The sequence below is a fragment of the Trachemys scripta genome, chromosome 18, assembly GCF_013100865.1.
Source record: "Trachemys scripta elegans isolate TJP31775 chromosome 18, CAS_Tse_1.0, whole genome shotgun sequence".
Lineage (NCBI taxonomy): Eukaryota > Metazoa > Chordata > Testudines > Emydidae > Trachemys > Trachemys scripta.
The window spans coordinates 17,864,797-17,881,166 of record NC_048315.1 but is presented as its reverse complement, the minus strand read 5'-3'; the positions used below and the strand labels follow the sequence as shown (position 1 = coordinate 17,881,166).

Below are 16,370 nucleotides of genomic sequence, written 5' to 3'. Positions count from 1 at the left end.
CCTATGCACGATTCCTTAGACCAAGGGACGGCAACCTCTGGCACGCGGCTCGCCAGGGTAAGCACCCTGGTGGGCCGCACAGGTTTGTTTACCTGCCGCGTCCGCAGGTTCGGACGATCACGGCTCCCACTGGCCGTGGTTCGCCGCTCCAGGCCAATGGGGGCTGCAGGAAGCAGCGCGGGCCGAGGTATGTGCTGGCCGCGGCTTCCAGCAGCTCCCATCGGCCTGGAGCGGCGAACCGTGGCCAGTGGGAGCCGCGATCGGCCGAACCTGTGGATGCGGCAGGTAAACAAACCTGCCCTGGTGCTTACCCTGGCGAGCTGCATGCCAGAGGTTGCCGACCCCTGCCTTAGACCATGATGTAAGCTATTTACAGTGGTTTTCCCCACGTCAATCCAGCCACGTCAAGGAAAGCACAGTAAAAGCTTTGCCCTCATGTGTCAATAACGCATGTGCCACCATCAGCATTCATTGGCACTGCCAACGCAAGTGAACATCAAAATGGTAACATAGCACTTGCATAACTCCTTTACGTGAAGGTTCTCAGAGCACTTTACAGATAATCAGTTGCCAAGCTTCACAACTCACCTGCAAGGGATGCAAGTAACTTATAGTAGGGTAAACCGGGCAAAGTTTAGCAACTTGTCCATAACACAGCAAGTTAGTGGCAGGATTTGGAAGAGAACCCAAAGACTAACAATGCTAGCAATTGGAAGACTAGATCAAACCCGTGGTCTATCTAGCCCACTGTCCTGTCTCCAAGAGTGGCCAGTATCGACCTCTTACTAGTAGACCACAGCGCTTCCCAGTGTGTGATCGAGGTTTGGGAACCAATGGATCTGGATACACGAGTAAGAGAATCTGAAGAAAATTATGACTGGGAATACAGGGAGGATGATCAACCAATTGGCTGTGGGTAGCGGAGCTCTTAATACTGGAGGTTCAAGCTATTAAGAGGATATGAGTGGAGTATTTCCATAGCAGGTCTCACGTCCCAGTACAGGCACATTCCTCTTGCTCATAAAGAAGTGTTGCTGAGTACAACAGCCAGTCATGACACAAGAAAGGAGAGTGTGTAACTTGCTTGAATCTGATCCTCAGCAAATCGGGTCAAAGAGGAGTGACGGTCACTGCTGTGGCATAAACAGAACAGCCTTTCACACACAGGAAATACCTTTCCCGTTTGTTTGGCTTTATTTATTTTTTACACATATAAACAAAACTGTTTGTACATAACTGGCGGGAGGGGTGCGGGTGCGGGGGTCAGACTTGCTTCCACATCACAAGCTAAGCAGTCTTTGTTAGCATTACTTTCTCAGCCATTCTGAGTCGTGCCAAAGGAGAGCTCAGAAATCCTTCAAGGACTAATTCATTCATCTTCAAGTCCCAAAACTAAAAGGCTCCAATGTCACTTACTAGACAGATTCAAAGTAATGATGTGGAACTAACTTAGCTTCTCAAACTAGCAAACTGTCTGAAAAACCAAGAAATCCAGGACTCCGTTCTCTTTAGCATTACATCTACATTGCGGTAGGGCCAATAGGTTTCAACCAGGTCAGCCAGCCAGCCAGCCAGGGAAATTGGTAGATCAGTAAGGAGAACTGAGAGCCCCATTGTGCTAAGCCCCGTACAGACGCATGGTAATTGACAGTCCCTACCCCAAATTGCTTAGTCCCACTGGTGAAAATCCAGGGTCACTCCCCATGAAGTCGGTGCAGTTTTTCCTTGGTTTTATACCACTTTAACTGAGGTCAGAATCTGGCCTACAACAGAATTTCAAGCAAGAACTGTGAAGAAGCTGGAAGCATGTGAAGTAACTTGACAACTTAAGGCTGGCAAAAGCAGTTGGTATATGGGACTGAGAGACCAAAACAGTTATGATGGAGTAGATGGATGGGGGTGGTTTTAGAAAGAATCAGCCAGCCACAGGCAAGCATAACTCTTTTTAAACATTGACGTTTCCCAGACTGCCAGCATTATGAAGGTGTGGCAGACATTGCATACAGAAGGGATGAGCCAAATTCTAGCGCAGCAAGTGCTGGGAGATGAAGCAGGGACCTGCCAACATTATTCTATCAGAGTTATTGTCCTATGTGCTAACAGGTAAATTAGATCCACATAGCATTATAATCCATGGAGTTCACCATAGCAACTTACCTGGCCAGCACTACACGTGGTAATACACAGAGACCAATTCCCCTCCGAACGCACGACAACCTGCCCCCTTCACAAACCCAGCGATATGGCTTCACGTCCGGGCTTTAATCACTTAGACACTCAAAGCCTTGATCGCGCTCTCCAGGAACTGCTCATCCTGCTGTAACATGTATGTGGAGGGAAAAGGGGCTGTCTATTTCCAAGTATGTGACCTAACAGCCTCCAGAGAAATAATGGGACTAACACATAATCAGCGTTTCCTGTCTAAAGGGACTTCAAATAGCAATTCTAAGCATTGAATCAGTCCATAGGAGTTATTCAGTTGAACGGGCAAAGAAAGGAGACAGAGGGGTTCCCAGTTTCAGAAGAGGCAATGCCAGCTAGAGAAACATTATTGGCTGAGCATAAGCACTAAAGTATGGGCCAAATTCTTTCGTGATGTACACCCACAACTCTATTGATCACATAACAGATTCTTGATATAGAAAATAATGATAGATACCTAGCTGTTCTATACTCTTCATCAATAGAGCGGAAAGCACTTTACAAAGGGAGGTCAGTGTCATTATCACCACCATGGAGCACATGACTTATGAGGAGAGGCTGAGGGAACTGGGATTGTTTAGTCTCCAGAAGAGAAGAATGAGGGGGGATTTGATAGCTGCTTTCAACTACCTGAAGGGGGGTTCCAAAGAGGATGGAGCTCGGCTGTTCAGTGGTGGCAGATGACAGAACAAGGAGCAATGGTCTCAAGTTGCAGTGGGGGAGGTTTAGGTTGGATATGAGGAAACACTATTTCACTAGGAGGGTGGTGAAGCACTGGAATGCGTTACCTAGGGAGGTGGTGGAATCTCCTTCCTTGGAGGTTTTTAAGGCCCGGCTTGACAAAGCCCTGGCTGGGATGATTTAGTTGGAAATTGGTCCTGCTTTGAGCAGGGGGTTGGACTAGATGACCCCCTGAGGTCCCTTCCAACCCTGATATTCTATGATTCTATGATTTTAGAGATGGAGAAACTGAGGCACATGCTACACACTCACATAACTAAAATAGATAATCTTGTTATTCACCAAGATGGTGTCCCCCATTTTGGGTGGAAAAGGAGTTGCTACATTAAAAAAAAAAAAAATTGCATGTGTTCAAGATTACTGAATAGCAAGAATGATCTTCATTGATCAGCAAGCTATGGAAGTTACATTTAAAGTAAGATATTGAAGATACCGTCTACGTCTGTGGTCATGTCATGTACAATGGGACAAGCAGAGTCAGGCCTGCTCTGTATCTGTATCGAAATAGAAGACATAGAATTATAGAATCTTAGGACTGGAAGGAACCTCAAGAGGTCATCTAGTCCAGTCCCCTGCACTGCAGTAGGACTAACTATTACCTAGACCCGGCCTGACAAGCGTTTATCTAACCCGTTCTTTAAAAAACCCAACGATGAAGATTCCACAACCTCCCTAGATAATTTGTTCCATTGCTTAACTACTTTAAACAGTTAAGAAGTTTTTCGTAATGTTGAACCTAAATCTCCCTAGCTGCTATTTAAGCCTATTACTTCTTGTTCTGTCCACAGTGGTTAAGGAGAAATTTATCACCCTCCTCTTTGTAACAACCTTTTACATACTTGAGGACTGTCATCGGCCTCCCCTCAGTCTTCTCCTCTCCAGACTAAGCAAACTCAATTTTTTCAATCTTTATTCATAGGTCATGTTTTCTGGACCTTTGCTCTCCTCTGGACCTTTTCCAATTTCTCCACATCTTTCCAGAAGTGTGGCACCCAGAACTGGACACCATACTTCAGTTGAGGCCTTACCAGTGCCGAGTAGAGTGGAAGAATTACTTCTCATGTCTTGCTTACAATACTCTTGCTAATACATCACCGACTTATGTTCGCTTTTTTCCACAACCATATTACACCGTTAACTCAAAGTTTGTGATCCACTGTAACCCCACATCCTTTTCTGCAGTACTCCTTCGTAGGCAGTCATTTCCCAGTTTGTATTTGTGCAGTTCATTATTCCCTCTTAAGTACAGTACTTTGCATTGTCTCCAGTTTGTCAAGAACATTCTGAATTCTAATCCAGTCCTGCAAAGTATTACCAACCCCTCCCAGCTTGGAATCATCTACAAACTTTATAAGCGTACTCTATCTGCCATTATCCAAATCATTTATGAAGGTATTGAATCAAATCTGACCCACGACAGCTCCCTGCAGGACCCTGCTCAATATGCCCTTCCAGCTTGATTGTGAACCATTGATAACTAGTCTGAGTATGCTTTTCCAACCAGTGGTCCACCCGCCTTATAGTAGGTTCATCTAGGCTATATTTTTCTAGTTTGTTTATGGGAAGGCCACATTAGATAGTATCAAAAGTCTTATTAAAGTCGATATACATCACATCCCCCCTATCCACAAGGCTTGTTACCTTGTCAAAAAAGGATATTAGGTTGGTCTGACAGAATTTGTTCTTGACATCCCACAAAACCCCTGACGTGCTACAGAAAGGGCATCAATAGAGGTCAGTCTGAAATAATGCCCCAGCATGGCATCACCAGACATGGTGTTGAAAGCGGTGCTTCCCTGCCCCCAGGGTTGGGTGCGGTGCAGGGGGGCGGAGGTAGAAGTAAAGCTCTCGTCAATGGGTTAACAGCACTTTTCACAAGGGCTTGGGCCCAACTGTCCTTGCTAAACTCTAAAAATCAGGTACTTTCATTCTGGCACTTAAATGCCCCCTGCAATGTCAAAGGGCCCATCTTCTCAGCCTGAGATATACTATCTGCTGTGATGCAAGGCTGCTGCGCCCGCATTCCCCAGAAGCAGGGCACCTGACAGACGATGTTGCTCAGTCATGGGGGGAGGGACTAGTAGGACTAAACTGTACATTTTGGAAACGTTTGCTGGGACGGTGAAGTAGCTGTAGGAAAGGCAGACTGTCCTGGCCACGGTCTAAAACCTCTTGGCTTCCCAGATACACTATACCCCCAGTATCTGCTGTGCACTTGACAATGATACGCTGCGCTACTCGAGAGCTAGAATGTCCGATGTAGCCCTTGCTGAATGAGCAATAGCAAACACCAGCCTCGCCAGTATTCGCCCAGGCCTCTGAGGTCATTTGACTTGCTCTGTGCCACTCGCCACCTTGCAAGCACTTGGCTTTAGCAGTGGCAGTACTGTGGCATCTGTGTTTCCAGTTTAAATGAAGGGCTAAATGATGAGCAGCTGCATTTGAACCAGGAGATTGCTTCCATAGATGCTGGAACGAGGGGTGCAGCAGCACCCCTCAGCTTGAAGTAGTAATAACAGCCTGTAATCAGGCATGGACTCACCCCTGCGGCACCTCCTGCTGGTCATCTCGGGAATTAGCTCACCAGCATCCGGAGCACCCTCGGCAGGCCAGGTGTCCTGCCTGTTGTTGGCCCCCGTGTCCCTCCTGGACCCTGGTGCCCTTGGCTTAGGTACTGCCCCCCTGGCAGTACCCCATTCTCTCTCTGGGTCTCCCCACTCAGGGGAACTCCCACCCCTTATCCCAATGTCACCTCAGTCCTGGCTAATGACAGTCACCATCTGCAGTCTGCCCCAGGGCGCAGGGGCTAGTCTATCAGCCAATTATCACAGGCAACAAGGGGTTTGGACTGGCTGCCTTTACCCACCCTCAGGTTGCCCCTCTGCAACCCCAATATCTATATGGGCCTAGGACCAGGCCCTGCAGCCTGGGGAGTTGCTGGCCTAGGGCTTCCCAGCCCTCAAGGCCTTTCCCCAGCCCTGCCTCATTCTAGGTCCCAGGTGAGTTCCCTGCAGCCAGGCCTGTCTCTCTCTCCTGTCAGAGGAAGACTCCTCTGCTTTGACTATCCTGGCCTCCTTATAAGGCTGAGTGGCTCAGTTTGGGGCGTGGCCCCAGCTGCAGCCACTTCCCCAATCAGCCAGGGTTTTGCCCCTTTACACAGCCCCAGCCCTCTGCAGGGCTTTTCCAACCCCTTCAGGGCTGGAACGGGTGTTTACCCCGCTACACAGCCCAAGTACATGATTTCCGCCTTCAGCTCCCCTCCCCTCTATAAGCATTGTTCTAGCACCACTGGTTGCTTCCAGATCCTGGGAAGTGAGTGGCAAGTTCTGGAATTGAAAGGTTGGGAAACAGCCCCAAGGGACTGTGGGATAGCATTGGCCGACTCTCCAGACCCGAGTCTGGCGACCCAGAGTTGAGCTGTATCCATACTGCAAAATGCCTGGGTTCTGACCCGGTTCAGAATCTCCCCCTTAGCAGGCCCAAATCCAGGGGGGTCTTGGCCCAAGTCAAACCTATTTTCTGTGTGGATGGAAGGGGCTTGGGCTAAAACTGGAATCAGCACCAGGGCTTACAGTGCAGTGTAGATATACCCAAGGAGGCCCCAACCGAGATCAGGACCCTGCTGCACTAGGCACTGTACATGCATATAGTGGTTTGGGACAGTCTCTTACTTACAACATAAACAAGACCCAGGAAGTATTACTCCATTTTACCATGGAGTAACTGAGGTTAAAGCCATTTGCCCAGGGTCACACAGGAAGTCAGTGCCAGAGCCAGGATCTCCTAAGTCTCCATCCAGTGCCTTAACCACGAGACCATCCTTCTCTATCAGCCTTTGGGGAGAGCCTCTCCTAGTTAGGGCACTGACTGCTCTGAAGCAATCAACCTAGTGCAGCCCTTGGAGCCCTAACACACGCGTCACACGGGGGAGGGCCAAACGTCAGGTGCCACCGGCTTCGATGGGAGTTGTGCACAGCTGATGGGTTTTTTTTTTTTTAAACTGGAAAAAAATCCTTTATTTTAGTCTCTGAAACACAACATTCCTCTTCACTAAGTCAAGCGGAGTAGGTATGAACTGTCGCCTCTTCATTACAGGAAATCAGAAATGGTAGTCGCATCAGGCTTGCCATCGAGCTGCAGCATGCAGATCAGCGTAATCGCCTTGCTTCACGCTCAGATTCCAGCAACGTCAGGACATCCCCCTCACGGACAGGCCCCTTTATGTTCCGGATGATGGATCTACCGGTGTCGTCCATGAATTCAACACGAACCTGGGTGCACTGGCCCTGCAAGCCCGTCCAGCCCAGCACCTTGGTGACCCGGGCCAGTTTGATGGGCTGCACGCGGCTCGTATCCATGGCGGCGGCTGCGAACGGGGGGTGAGGGGCAGGCCCCCTCACGCCTTTATATAACCCCAGCTATCGCGAGACCCAGCGGGATGGCTGAACCCCAGGGAATCGTTTACTGACGCAACCCAATAAGGCAACTTTATTCACTTCTCAAGAGATGCATGGGATATTAATGGATATGCACATCAGGTGCGCCCACCAGGCCCATCTGCCCTTTGGTGTCACAACATCTAGGCACCCGCAGTGACACGCATAAATGCAAATGGCATGGCTCAGATGGAGAAAGTTTATAGCAGAGAGCTCTGCTGAGAGAAAAGCCAACAGCAAAGACAGCACCAAAGCAATGCAGGCCTCCAAGCTAAATAGAGAGTCTAGGGTAGAGGTGGGAACAGAGTAGCTCATCCCATCCGAGCCAAGATGACAACGCTCACGCAAAAGAAACACAGCTGCCAGCTTCCCAGGAGCAAGCGAGTAGATAGCAAAAGGCAACACGCCCCGAGCTGCTATACTGGGGATCGTACAGATACTTCCCTGTCAAATGCTGGGCACTGGTCCAAAACTTGTGCAAGAAGGAAAAGAAACGTAGCATCTGAACGGGTGACAGGAAACGGATTAAACCTCTGTCTGGCCACACTGACATCTGTTTGGAAGCAGGATCGCTAACGAAATGCCCCCCTCAGCTGTCACTGAAGAATTGAGAGACGCCTTCTTCTTTGGCAGGAGTTGCTTCTACTAGTGAACCTCCCCATCGTGGACATCGAGGGAATGAAAGCTTGGCCAGATTTGGCTCATTACTTGTAAACAAGAAGATGAAATGGTTGTATCAAGACACAGCTGTGAGAAATAGAAAAAAAAGCCAGAGCTGTGCTGCTATCTGCTTAATGGTTTTCTCCATTCCCCTATCATCACTCCAATCAAATCTACCCATGCTTCCTCCTTATAACTAGAGATGGGTCCCCATCACTACTTGGGCTGCTGTTACACTCCTTTTACATCAATTTATTATTCGTGGCAAGGGAAAATGGATAAATCCATGCTACCTCTATGGCCACCGAGACAGAAACTGGATACAATTCAGCACGAGGGCACCATCTAACTCCTACAACCAAAACCAATGTACATGCAGATCGGGAGTCAAGTCACCTTGACTGGCAACATGCGTCTAGGGAGGTGGAGGTAAAAATGGCTTCTGAAGTGCTAGATGCCTGAGACCAGAAGGTGGGGAAACCTCCCAGGGGTAAGGGGAGACAATAGTCTTTGTATGCGGCACAAAGACTGTGGGCTTTGCCCCAGATGGTATTCTTGATCATATACTCCCATGGAAATGATATAACTTCTCACTGATAGGGTAACAAGCTCTGACAACTAGAATTGGATAAGCAGGTCAGAGGAGGGATAGAGAGACTTCTCTACGCAGCAGGGAGAGAAGCAGTCAGACTGACCAGGAAACAGAGAGGGGATTTATTTCTAGATTGCCTTTGTTTTTCCTCTGTAACTAAACCAAGGGGAGCCTACCTCATTGGGCTCTGCCTAGTATTCACAGTAGTGTGATATGCAGACAGTTTCTTTACTGTTTTCTCTGTTTAAGAAGACTCCTTGCTGTATTGGATAATTTTGCACAGAGCATCCCAAAAGAGACAAGAATCCCTCAACCTCCAGAGAATGGTACTAAAGGATACAGAGTTTCTGAAGCCTCATTCCATCCTCACAGTCTCAGACAGGGCATAGACAGAGGTGTCTCTACTGTTAAGGTGTACTGCACAAGGCTGAAGCCAGGGATCACTGGGAAGAAGCCGAAAGACCAAGGAGGAGATGTCAGTCAGCAGGGGTGTGAATGACTGAGTCCAGTATTGTCAGATTCACAGATTTTCAGACCAAAAGGGGCCATCCTGATCATCTAGTCTGATGTCCTTTATAACACAGGCCATAGACCTTCCCCACAATAACTCCTAGAGCAGGATGTTAGAAGAACATCCAATCCGGATTTAAAATGGTCAGTGATGAGGAGTCCACCATGACCCTTGGCAAGCTGTTCCAATGGTTAATTATTCTCAGTGTAAAAATATATGCCTTATTTCCAGTCTGAATTTGTCTAGCTTCAGCTTCTAGCCATTGCATTGTGTTAGACCTTTCTCTGCTACACTGAAGAGCCCATTATTAAATATGTATTCCCTATATAGGTACATATAAGCTGTAATTAAGTCGCCCCTTAACCTTCTCTTTTTTAAGCTAAATAAATTGAGCTTTTGAGTCTATCGCTAAAGGATTAAAAACATGCCTTATAATCATTCTCCTGGCTCTTCTCTGACCCCCTCTCCAATTTAACAACATCCTTTTTGAATTGCGGGCACCAGAACTGGACACAGTATTCCAGCAGTGGTTGCGGCAGTGCCAAATACAGGGGTAAAATAACCCCCCCTTAACTCCTACTTGAGATTCCCCTGTTTATGAATCCCAGGATCACATTAGCTGTCTTGGCCACAGCATCACATTGGAAGCTCATTTTCAGCTTATTAGCTGCTACAACCCCCAAATCTTTTTCAGAGTCACCGCTTCCCAGGTCAGAGTCTCCCATCGCGCAAGTATGGCCTCTATTCCTTGTACCTAGATGTATATGTTCACATTTAGCCGTTTTACAGTTACATTTTGAGACCTATCAGTTAGCCAGTTTTTAATCCATTTAATGTGCGCCATGTTCATTTTAGATCATTCTAGTTTTTTAAAATTAAAATGTCACGTGGTACCAAGTCAAAAGCCTTAGGCAAGTCTACATATTTATGTCAATACCTTTATCAACCAAACTTGTAATCTCATTAAAAAAAAAATCAGGTTAGTTAGGATCTATTTTCCATAAACCCCTGATGATTTGCATTAATTACATTAACCCCCTTTAGTTCGTTATTAATTCATTTATAAAAGTTCCTTCTTGGAAAAGGTCTCTTGAAGCACTCTATGGGCAGCACAACGATCGGGAGACCAAACTGAGCTGCCAATACAAACAAGGCTTCTTCACCCAGTACCATGGATGTGAGGATCTTCTTAGCACTACAATAGTGGTTAAATCAGAAAGATTATTTCCCCCCCCCCCCACCTAGGCACTTGCCAGGCACAACAAAAGAGATCTTTCTTTGATGTCTCATCCGAAAGAATGACGCTTCCCACACAACACAGTACGTCCCCACTGCGGCCAGTCTAGTTGCTGAGATTCCATACAGCTAACCTGCAGAGTGTGTTCAGCCCCATGCATTAGCCAGGAATGTGGACTGGTGCTGCTCCAGTAGGAGCATCACTAAGGGTGATGAATGTACCCTGCAGATTACAGTGTTAAATAATAGCAGAGGGAAAGAAAGAAAGAAAGAAAGAAAGAAAGAAAGAAAGAAAGAAAGAAAGAAAGAAAGAAAGAAAGAAAGAAAGAAAGAAAGAAAGAAAGAAAGAAAGAATCAACGCAGCAGAGAGATACAGGAACAACAGAAAGCAAACAGGGACGGGGAACTCAACACTGTACAAATTAAACCTGCAGTGAAGCAAAGGCCATCATTACTGATTAAGTCCTTGGGCATCAAACTGTTTCAGATATTTTATGGAGAGAGAGAGAGAGCGCGAGCGCAACTTTAAGAGAGACTCCGCTACTGGAAAGACCACCAACCAGGACAAATGGGATCTCATCAAAAACAACTGGAAACCACTGGCCTGCACTCTACTCCCAGATGTCTGGACACTTTCGCATCAAGCAAAGCTCACGCTCAAACGTGCAGCTCTTCACAGCAGCTTTCTCTGGGATTCAGATCTGTCTCTTTGTGAAATCAAGCTGAGCTGTCAAGCCACAAAGAAAGGGCTTGGGGGCTGCTCGAGTGTGCAGGGGCCTGGGTCTGCCCGTGTTAAATAGTGTTCCACAACACAAGAGCCACCAGAAGATGAATGAGTGCCCTCCAACTGCATAGTCTCAATGATGCACAGAAGTTTACCAGGGCCGGGTTCAAGAGGAAATCTGAGTTTATACAAGATAGCCAGAGATGGATGCGCCAATCATATGACTTGAGCACTCCCAATCTGAGAGACGTCCTGGCCAAAGGCCAGCCTGTTTGCCTGATGAGGCTGTCCAGCTAAAAAGGTCACAAATTCAGCCAGCACTTTAGAGCTGCACTAAGAACTGCCTTGGAAATTATGCTGTTGGGAGTCACAAGATGGTGCTATTATAGACATCATGAATTCCGTTCAACTGAAGGGACAGGCAGCGTAACAGGTGACCCAGGGAGAGCTGTAAGAAGCTGATCTTCATTTCTTGGGCTTAGGTTACAAAAGGTTGCACTCTTGTCTCATGGCAATGGTCAGCATCCATTGATTCCAGGGACTACTTTTATCTCCTTGTGAAAAATCAAAATGTAAATAAGAGATCATCCCACCCTCCACCAAAAAAAAAAAAAAAAAAAAACCAAAGTAATGCAACCAATTAAAAAAATAGAGGCACCTCGGATGGAGATAATGGATACCTCTCCATCAGCTACCATCTCTGAATCTCAGGGGCTTTGCCGACATGGCACTTGTTCTCAAAACCGTTCCTTCTCTGCAGTGACCTCTTCAACTGAGAATACAATGTGCCACCTGGAGCAGGTGTGCGCTAGTCCTGTTTTTCCATTGTCAGTAACTGAGTAGGCTCATGTCCCTTCTGTCAGCCCCCTTCTGGAGGTCCTCAAGAAACAGAGAGCCAGGGACAGCCTCAGTTCGTTTAGGTGTCTTTTGTGCCTCCAGTAGGATTGAAACTGGGTGGGTATGATGTATGACCTAGTGCACAGGGTATCACGGTGACCTAAGAAGCATTCCAGCCACTCAGTTTGGAATCTAGCATTCTCCCCAAATTGCAGTAGAGATGGGGGGTAGCATTTCAGTGTTCATGTCAGAATATATCTTCTGGTCCGTTTCTACCTGGAGGAATCTCTGCCTGATAAGGCAATTTCATGAAATTGTTAATTAAAAGCAATAGGTAACATGGCTCAAGGCCAATCTGGACAGAGTTTTCTTGTGTTCTAGTCCATGTCCTGGAAGCACAGGCCAGCAATTGGGCAGTAGGGTTACCAACTTTCTAATTGCAGAAAACTGACACCCCACCCCCGTGCCCTGCCCCTTCCCTGAGGCCCTGCCCTTGCCCCACCCACTTTCCGAGGCCCCACCCCCACTCTCTCTCTCCCTCCCCACCCTCACTCACTTTCATTAGGCTGGGACAGGGGATTGGAATGGGGTGAGGGCTCCAGCTGGGGTTGTGGGCTCCAGGGTGGGGCCAGAAATGAAGGGTTAGGATGTGGGAGGGGGCTCTAGGGTGCAGGCTCTGGGGTGCAGGAGGGGGCTCCATACTGAAGCAGAAGGGTTCAGAGTGTGGGAGCGGGCTCAGGGCTGGGGCAGAGGGTTGAGTGTGGGCTCAGGGCTGGGATTGGGGTGTGGGAGAGAGTGCAGGCTGTGGGAGGAAGTTTGAGTGCAGGAAGGGGTTCCAACCTTAGGAAGGGGTTGGGGTGCAGGAAGGGGTTGGGGCTCCTGCCAGGCGGCGCTTACCTCAGGCGCCTCCCAATCCACAGCGCCGCACGGATAAGGCAGGCTCCCTGTCTGACCTGGCTCCACATGGCTCCCAGAAGAAGATGGCATGTCCGGCTCCTAGGCGCAGGGGCAGCCAGTAGCACTGCACAGTGCACGCTGTCTGAGCCCACAGGCGCCACCCCTGCATCTCCTATTGTCCACGGTTCCCAGACAACGGGAGCTGCGGAGCCAGTGCTCAGGGTGTGGGCAGCGCACGGAGCTTCGTTGATCACCCCTGCGCCTAGGGGCCGCAGGGACATGCTGGCTGCTTCCGGGAGCCAGGGCATGCATGGAGCCTGCCTTAGCCCTGATGCACCGCTGACCAGACTTTTAATGGCCTGGTCAGCGGTGCTAACCTTTTCAACCAGGCATTCCAGTCGAAAATCGGATGCCTGGCATTCCTATTGGGCAGTTACATCTCAGAGAGGCAGCTCCCAACTGAGATCTTAAGTGTCAGTAACCTCAAACTATTTCAGTGCCCAGGCTTCTGACATCTTTAAATTTAGTGTTGTAGTGGTGTGGGTCCCCGGACATTAGAGACACAAGGTGGGTGAGGTTATATTGGACCAACTTCTGTTGGTGAGAGAGAGAGAGAGAAGTTTTTGAGCTTACACAGAGACCTTCAGGTCTCTTCAGTCTTTAGTGACATGAAGAAGAGCTCTGTGTAAGCTCAAAACCTTCTCTGTCTCACCAACTGAAGTTGGTCCAATAAAAGGTATTACCTCAGCCACCTTGTGTCTCATTTTTAAATTTATGCATTCTTAATTTAAGCTTTTCTCTTGCCAATCATTCCATTGCTATTCTTCACTGTCCTCAAATAAGCAGCCAGAACAATTCAGGCTAATAGTTTTCAGGCTATTAGAAAAATTACTTAAGACAGAAAACCATCCAGCCAAGTTAGGATGTCACAAAACTGAACACCAAAAAAACAAAAACAAAAAAAACTCTGGGTTTATAGTTGCTAGAATTTTCATAGATAAACATCAATTTTATACCATTTTTCTTTTCAATGAATATACCTACTTAATTAGTAGCTTTACAAGTATGTAGATAGAATGTTGATCCAATAACATGATTGATTATTTGTTAGCAGTGTAGCTTCATTCACATTTTAAAAAGAAGAATGGGCAAGAATTTGGCAAGTTTTTTTAAAACTGTGTTTAAAGGCTAACATGCACTCGTAAGAGGAATGGAGCACCAAAAAAGGTAGGTCTGGGAAATTTTAAAACCTCAGCAGAAGTTTGGTCACAAGAATGTAAGATATAAAATGTCCCACGTAAGGCAGTCATTGAAATAGGACCAAACACCAAACCACATAAATGAAAATTGAGTAAGACTGACCAGTGGCCAAATGAAAACGGAGAACCAAGAGCATTAACAGCAAGGTGAAAAATTAAAATTCCCAACGAATACTATCATCGGTGAAGCTCAGTATTTGATGGATGCTTTTTGAAGAGGGTGGAACTATATTCTGCCTACATTACCATCAAGACATTTCATTACTAAATTTGAGATTATCTCAAACCCTGTTCTGTAGCTGTTGGTAACAAAGTGGCGATAAATAATTCCATTCATTTTGTTGGCTAATTTAAGGCTGCAGATGGCCAGGCAGCACAATAGATTACTAGAATTGTCTAGCAGGTAGGACAAAGACCTGGAAGTCAAGAATCCTTAGGCAAGTCACGACCTCTGTGCTGAGGTTTCTGATCTGTGAAGTGGGGATATTGAACACCACACCTCTGTAAAGGTCACAGAGACCTGTGGATGAAGAGTACCTTATGAGAGCTCAAATTTGTAAGGTGCTCTGAAGTCAATGGGAATTAAGAGCTCTGAGCACCTTGCAAGATCTGGCTCCCAGCATCAAGTACTTTCATCATCCCTGCATTATCCCATAATCTCTGGGAACCCATTAACTGAATCAGAAGTGCAAGGCCCAGTCCGCAGTTTGAATATACAACATGAGACGTTAAGGGCTTTTACCTCACTAAGTTGGCACAAGGTCCTGGCCACCGGCAGCTCTGATAAACCCTCTGGATCACGGTCTCCGAGCCATTCTGCACTTGACAGGAAACTGTCCGCGTAACTGTGTAGTGACACCAGTGCCTGCAAAGAAAAAAGGACACTTTAAATCCCAGTAGTGCAGCAAGCTTAGTAGCATACATCAGTCTACTGCTAGCTATGTTTACCCAAACATTTGCAATCCTCAAAATGTTGTCTCAAGGAGATCTTCTGCACCAGCTAATCAAAGAAATTAGAGAGAGAAGAAACCTAATACACCATCTTGTCTGTTCCCCAGAGGCCAGAATTTCCTACAGTGCATTATCTGGTCTCCTTTCAGACATCAAAAGTGATGAGACTCAGGACGGTCTTTCCAATAGTCTCCCAAAGATTCAGCCTAAATTTTACTTGCCTTAATTTTATCCCATTACTTCTGGCATTATTCCCCCCCGACTCCCTTCCACTCTGAACAATTCCTTACACTTTGGGTGTTTAACATTTTCAGATAGTTGGGGTTTACTATTAATAACTTTCTGCAAGGTGCTGTACAGACACTGTTGCTGACCCCAAAGAGTGTACAATCTAAAGAGGCAAGACAAAGGTAGCATGAGACCACTTTAAAGATGGGAAACTGAGGCACAGAGAGATTAAGTCATATAGAAAGCCTGTGGCATAGCCAGGAATTGAAACCGGGGCTCCCACGTCCCAGTCTACTGGTTTGATAAGAGCATCCTCCTTGTCCTCTAGATAATTGCTTTTAATCTTCGTGAATATAATTGTTATTCAAATAATCCCCACTCAAAGAAAAAAAAAAAAATCTCATTAATGGGTGTTTAGATCCAACCAGGCAGCCTCCCTTTTGCCAACACAATCTACACTCGCCAAACCTGTGCCCACATTTTTGCTCTTGTACCTGAACAGAGGCAGCGGATGAGTCCTGACGTTCCTACCTGTCCGGAGTGCAAAAATCAGGGAGAGCAGTGTGAGGCGCCCAAATTGAGCCTAAAGGTAACCTTCATGCTCAAAATACATGAGGGAGCTTTGCAGGCACAAGACGCCCACAAAAAGATTCTCTATTTAAGGTAGCAGGTACCCTTCAGAAAAGGCTCTGGTGCCATATTGTTCACAGCCATCAGCTTTTGGTGAACAAGGATGGTGCCTTCGGATGTTTTACCCTGGGGGGGTTGCAGTGTTGTCACTACTAGGGTTACCATATTTAACAAATAAAAAAAGAGGACCCTCCACAGGGCCCTGGCCCCGCCCATTTCCCACCCCCAGCCCTGCCCCAACTCCACCCCTTCCCCGCCTCAACCCCGCCCTAACTCCGCCCCCTCCTCCCTCCCACTCCCAGCCACGCGAAAAGGGCTGCCTTACCAGCTTCACGGTTTGCCGGGCAGCCCCCAGACTCTGCGCCCCCGGCTGGGCGCTTCCCCTCCCGGGCTCCAGCTGCGCTGGGGAAGCGCCGGCCGGGGGCGCAGGCCGGGGGTGCAGGGTCTGGAGGCTGCCCGGCAAACC

At 47.4% G+C, this 16,370-nt stretch overlaps 2 protein-coding genes across 4 annotated transcripts in view; both read right to left on the bottom strand.

Annotated features, from left to right (window-relative positions):
• The window catches only part of COL26A1 (collagen type XXVI alpha 1 chain), a 228,148-nt gene that overhangs the window by 180,093 nt on the left and 31,685 nt on the right, over positions 1–16,370 (bottom strand). For all 3 annotated transcript variants that reach the window (XM_034752568.1, XM_034752570.1, XM_034752569.1), the window contains exon 2: positions 14,838–14,960. In XM_034752568.1, coding sequence (XP_034608459.1) covers positions 14,838–14,960 — 123 coding nt within the window. The remainder of the gene's footprint in view (positions 1–14,837; positions 14,961–16,370) is intronic.
• On the bottom strand, positions 6,943–7,313 carry RPS28 (ribosomal protein S28). Its single transcript, XM_034752571.1, has one exon. It carries the CDS (start codon positions 7,299–7,301, stop codon positions 7,092–7,094), a length of 210 nt encoding a protein of 69 aa, XP_034608462.1. The 5' UTR covers positions 7,302–7,313; the 3' UTR covers positions 6,943–7,091.